We start from the raw sequence: 6610 nt of genomic DNA, 5'->3' as shown, positions 1-6610 counted from the left end.
GGGTACTGAGTATCCGAGATATGTGCAAAATTCGTAAAGGGTCTTTGTACCCGAGATATGTACAAAGTTCTAATTGGCATCTCAGTCACCGAGATGTGTGTATAATTGAATTGTTGCTATGTTTGTTTGATTTTTATTTTTTCATTTCATCCAATAAATAATTTTAAATTTTAAAATTACAAATATATTTAATTTAATTCAATAAAAACAAACATACTTGTATTATTGTATTAGTTATTTATGAGTACGGTAAAATTAATTTAAAAAAATGACATTATTAAATTAATTTTAAACAAAAAGAGTACACAGGAGAACAGGAATAAAAATTTAGTTTGGTTTAATTTGCGTGAGAAGGAAAGTTGGGGAGTTGAATACTAGACAGACAACAACCATAGCTTCTTCAACATCGCCGATGACAATAACAACTATTATCATCGTCTCTATAAGTACATGAGTACATAAGAGTACACAAGAGAAATAATTTTGCTACACAAACTATTTGATTGTAAATAAATAACCCATGAAATCTGAGAACTCTTCTTTTCTTTTCTTTTTTTTTCTTTTCTTTTTTTTTTCTTTTTTTGTTTCTACTTCTCCCGTGTCAACTAGTGAAAGCATGTGAGAAAAAAAAATAAGGTAAAAAGCAATCCCTCTCTAAAATCTCTACTCTATTCTTTCTTTCTTCATTTTTTCTTTTTTTTTTCTATGCCCATATTGCCATGATTGACATGCCTCCTGCTCCGAGCAAAACAAAAAGATATGAAAAAATTTGAAGCTTCATTCTACTTTGAAGTTTTGAGCCCATAAAATCAGTGGCCAATAACTCTACCAATGCCATGTAATTGAGAAGTCCTGCAGACACAGCATTCAAAACACCTTCAACTATGAGTGAGGTTGGACTTGTGTCAGTGTATACTTTCGACAGAGCTATCCCCAATGCGATTCCAAATGGGGTTGTCACGGAAAAGAAGAATACCATAATGCACTTCATCTTTATCCCATACTCTGCCTGTTCCCATAAAAAGATAATGAAAAAGAAATATATATTCGTTAGATGAGTATCTATTTATATATTAAATCATTCTTAGTTACTTTCTTTTTCACATAAAGTTGTATAGAGTAAATCATTTTGATCTCAAATAATTTAGTATTTGACAAAATAATTTTCAAAAAAAAGAAATACAATTAAGCTTGAAAAAATTGTCTCAATTTGATAAAATACAGTATTTTTTCATAATGAGCAAACAACTCATACATTTGAATTCTTTTTTTGTTATAACATGTAGAAATTGTTCAGAAGGTACATACAGAAGACTTACCTAACATTCAATACATAGAGTATTTTTTAATATTTATATTTTTACCAAAAAAATTTCAAAAAAGAATTTACTTAAAATAAAATTATTAAATTTACAGAATATCTTTTTCCTAAGTATACATTTCGACCTCTAGAGTCTTTTTTTGAGTATGTTTTTTTATTCTTAGTATATTTTGCAAATTAACATTATTTTTGGAAGATCAAAATATTATTTTATTCTTTTAAAAGTCATTTTGTTAAAAAATAAAGATTTTTAGAACCCAAAATGGTAATTCACTCTTATCATAATTATTATTATCTCAATAAATATTACACTTCTAGATATTTTTTCCTTTATTATTCTTTATTCTTTGAATACCATAAAAACCGACCAGTATTATCCAACTGTTAAATTACTAGGATTAAACCATTCAAATATAAGAATCAATCTATTTTATCACTTTTAACATACTAATTAAATCATTTTTAGTGTTTTATATTTACTTTAGAGAACTGTAAAAAATAAAATATGTAACAATAAAGAAATTTTGTTTCGATTATTCTCAATTTTTCACATTTAAAATTGTAAAACTCGAAAATACTATAAATGAAAATAGAGACACCAAAAAAAGATATTATTTTTACAAACTAAACGAAAATTGGTGAGAATATTTAATATATGTTTTTAATTATAGATTTACACAATGACTTGATTGAACTAAGTTATTAAGAAAAGAAATGGAATACGTAAAAAAATATTAATATAATTTTTTTAAATAGGTTCAATTTTTTGTAACTTTAAAATTCTTTAATTATTTTCTTAGTTTATTTATATATTTAAAAATAGAAAATTATTTTAGAAAAACATGAGTAATTATTATTATTATTATTATTATTATTATTATTATTATTATTATTATTATTATTATTATTATTATTATTATTATTATTATTATTATTATTATTCTTGTTGTTGTTGTTAGGAAAAAGACTAGAAACTAACTTTTCTAATATTTATTGATCCACTGTTTCATTAGTTCATTATTAGTAGTTAAGAAAATTTGATTTTAATAAAATTAACTAGTATTATTTTTTGGTGTAGTTATTTTTTTTTTAACATAAGAAAATATAATAAAGATATATATCGGTGATCAACAAATTAAACCTGAAGTATGCAACCTCCTAAGCCCATTCCCTCAAAGATTTGATGGAAGCAAAGTGCTGCAATTAGAGGCCTAATTGTGCATTGATTATCTGAAGCTCCCAATGACAAACCAATCACCACTGAATGCACCACAATCCCTAGCTCCAACACCTGCATATGTTTTATATACACACAACTATATCTCACAATTCATACACCAAACAATAAATAATAAACATAACCCACAAGCTCAAAATTCACCATCAACAACAATAATAAAATGAAGATTAGTAGTGCTATATGCATATAACAAAAACAGAATAAAATAACAAACCATATTATTTGTCACTTATAACAAAATATGATATTGTTTTATTATTGTTATCACGTTTATAATTTTTTCGAAAACTTATTTATCATTCATATTTATTGGGGTTCTTTTTTTGTTAATGGTATAAGCTTTTTACTACTATTTTGGTAGTTTACCAGCTAAGGCAACTAACCTGAGAGATAACACGATAGCGTAGCAACTGTTCCGCACTCACAACTTTCATGTTTCCATTCCCATGTTCAATCTCATGACCGTGAGTGTGACTGTGACTAAGCAATTCCAATTCTTTATTCACTTCGCGGCAACCACCATCAACTTCAATGTTCTTCTCCGAAAAATCACTAGTAGTAGTAGGAGAAGAAGAAACAGGGATTCTCTTCTTAAAGAAACTGATGGAGAAAGAGTCCACCATGAGCGTGAAAATAGCGGAAAACATGGCGATGAATGTAGTGAATGGGAACTTGTGCCATGGATTTTTCGGCAAGCAGTCCGACATGAGATCATTGAATGAGTCTGGCAATACGTGCATGTAACCTGTGGCAAGGATGACACCGGAGGCAAAGGCCTTCACTAACGCAAAGAGGTCACGGTCTGGGTGAATTGCCGGCACAATGCGTGAGAGCGTCGGCAGCGTTACGCCGATCATGCTCGTCACCAGAATTGCAAACATTGCTATTATCTTATACTTGAGCGCCTTGCTCCGGTTGTGACATTCTCCTTCATGGTTCGAAGTGCATTCCTCGGCCGAGGCAACCGGGCAAGTTGTGAGTGCAAGAAAGGAAATAACAATAATAATCTTGTAGATGCGGTTTGAATTCATTGGTGTAATAGCCATGATTGAAAGTGAGAGAATGAGAGTTAGAGAGAAATTATGAGTTGTTATGACTGTTAATATAGTGCTTTGGTTTGGCGAAACTTTAGATTGACCAATTTGTGAGTCTTAGTTTAAAATGTGGGAATTACTCTAATGACCTTGATGGAGAACATTGCAAGGGCTTAGTGTATCTGTTGTTGCATGTTTGAGGGGTATTTCGACCAAATTTCTAAGAGTGAGGTTGATGGAGTGCGGCGTGTGTTGGGAGTTATCTCGAACAAGGCGCTCATGCATATGGTGAATAGTAAACACGTTACTTTCCTCACTTTTTTTACAATGAGGTAGTGATTTGGCAAAACACTTGAAATAATATTAGTAGTAAACTTACCTTAAGTTTTGGGAATAATTAATGAAGCATTTTCTCGGGAAAAAAAGCAAATTTTTTTAATTTAACTTTGTTAATATAAAAATATTTAACATTATATTCAATAATGTATTGTAATATCCACTAAAATATCTACTTTTATATTTATCATGTGAATTATCATCCAAATAAATAATTGTAATTGAAAAGTTATGATAAATATTTTACATTATTAGTTTATTAAAATTAAATTTTTTATTTATAATATATAATCTACTTATATGATGGGAATTCGATAGGTGTTATTGGTGCACAAATTTATCTTTTTAAAAGTCATTCATCATGTATATGCAGAAAAAAAATACACTTCGTTATTTTTAAAACCTAAGCTGAAGATATCTTCATTATAGTGTAAGTTGTTTACTAGATTGATTAACCATACATTTCATTACTTTTATTATTTTTATATTCTTTAGTATATTTGACAAAATTTTAATAGTAAAAATAATTAAAAGCATTAAAAATTTAAAGAAATATTTTTTTAGAATTTAGAATTTATACTTTTTTAAAAATATCTGTTTAACTTAAAAAAAGATTATTTTAACATCATAAATAAATAAAAAAATATTTTATATTTAACAGTGTGAGTCCACAATAGCTAATGTAAATAAGAATGCAGCTTATACTAATTAGAGCATGAGATGACTGTTAGTTTGTTATGTTTAGTGAGCAATAGTTAGTTATACTTAGCTGCTATATATAGCAATAATATAACATTGAATGATTTGTATTTTTAAAAATCTAAATATATGAATAAATCATAGTTTATTTTATTAAGTTTGAGTTTTATATTTTTAAAAAGTATTTTATTAAAAGTAATTAAATTGATTATAAAATAAATTGATTTTAAATCAATCAAGATTCTTATGTAATTTTAATATAATTGAATATTTTTCAACATAAAATTAGAATTTAATAATGAAAAAATTACACAATTTAATTTAAATGATATTTTTGGTTTAAGCTGTATTTTATAAAATATGATTAACAGGTCCATTTTAGAATTTAAATTAAAAATAATTATTTGAACTTATGGGTATGTTGATAAATAAAATTTTATGTGTTTCCAAAGCAAATTTGTAGTATTATATTATAATCCTAAATTATTCTTTATCTTGATGATTTTGTAAAATTTCTATACTACCTAGGTTATTTTACTCTAACCACTATAATATTTTTTCCCTAAGATAATCCTTATTTGAAGCAACATTTAATCAAAGTTGCCTTAGATAGGCAAAGACAACTATTTTTGGCCATCATAAAAATAGTTGTCTTTGATATCTAAAGCAACATTCACAAAATGTTGCAATATAAAAACTTTAAGACAACATTTTTAACTAAAAATACATTTTATAAGGGTTGTCAAAAAAATTAAACAAATAACATCTATAAAAGGTTGCTTAAAATTGTTCATAGTTAAAAATTTTAGAAGAAAACTTTTAATCATATTTTCTCCAATTATTTTTCCTATCAAATAATTTAGAAAAAAAAAAAAGAACAAATGTGCTTCAGTTTATTATACTACCCTAAACCCTAACATACATAACCCAGAAACTCACTGCATGCACACACCTTTTCTCCCTTTCCAACTGAGGAATTCCTAATGGCAATAGTAACTCAATCGCGGTGCTCTCCTCCACGTACGGCGACTACGCGGTGCTCTCCTCCACGAGCAATGGTGCGGAGCTCTCCTCCATGGGCGACGGCGCAGTCACCTTCTCCACTCACGCTTCTCCATGGCAACGACGCGTGTGCTCCTCATTCTGCGCTGAACCACCACCGGCAAGAAACCCATCTCCCTTCTCTTCTCCTTGTCCTTCTTTCTCTTCTTCCCTTATCTTGCCTCCTCCACTTCACAAACTAGAGATGTAGAACTATAGCAACCTTTGTTCTGCTGGTGAGCTCTGAGTAACACGGCGACCACCCCTCCGCTGCTCTATTGCTCTAGCAACATTACACGCAGCTGCAACCTCCTGACCCCAACCTTTTTATTCCTCTGTTCTTTTGTTTCCAGGTTTTTGAAACAACCTCATTTTTCTGTTCTCTGATTTAATTCACTACAGTTTAGTTAGATTTAAATTTTTATTTAGTAAATTATTTTGTTGTTCTCTGATTCGCTGTTCTTTGAATAAAACTGAGTTGCTGTTCTTTGAAACTGTTTTAACTCGTTGATTTTTAGGCAACAAGATGCATGTTTTTGTAGCATGAAACAAACACATTAGCTTAGCTTGCATCAATCAATATAAACTTAGCTAGCTGCATTTTGCATTTTCAATGTCAATAGCTACAAGTTCTAAGTCATGAACTAGAGATGGCCCTTCAATTTGATATACAGTAGCTTAAACATTGATTGTTTCTGAAAGTAACAATGACAATTAAAAATTCTTTTTCTTTTGATTTAAATAAAATATTATTTATTTCATCAATAAAAGTGGAAGAAGGTGATTATAATGTCGAAATATTTATATTTGTTATCTTTCGGTTAATTTGGTTGATGAGTGCAAAAGATAGAAGAAGAAGTGATTAGCTAATAAAACTTTTCAGTGAAGTGAATTTCTCAAAATATGAATTGAAATTTTATCATATGCTACAAAAAGAAA

At 28.5% G+C, this 6610-nt stretch overlaps 1 protein-coding gene across 1 annotated transcript; it reads right to left on the bottom strand.

Annotated features, from left to right (window-relative positions):
• Positions 1 to 703: 703 nt before the first annotated feature.
• On the bottom strand, positions 704 to 3607 carry LOC112747108 (probable zinc transporter 8). Its single transcript, XM_029292956.1, has 3 exons — positions 2945 to 3607; positions 2463 to 2612; positions 704 to 1009 (listed from the first exon to the last, which is right to left on the bottom strand). Exons 1-3 carry the CDS (start codon positions 3605 to 3607, stop codon positions 704 to 706), a joined length of 1119 nt encoding a protein of 372 aa, XP_029148789.1.
• Between the last annotated feature and the right edge of the window lie 3003 nt (positions 3608 to 6610).

This window comes from Arachis hypogaea, chromosome 15 (genome assembly GCF_003086295.3).
Source record: "Arachis hypogaea cultivar Tifrunner chromosome 15, arahy.Tifrunner.gnm2.J5K5, whole genome shotgun sequence".
Taxonomy (NCBI): domain Eukaryota; kingdom Viridiplantae; phylum Streptophyta; class Magnoliopsida; order Fabales; family Fabaceae; genus Arachis; species Arachis hypogaea.
Note: the sequence above shows the minus strand (reverse complement) of the source record. Positions and strands in the feature narration are given on the sequence as shown.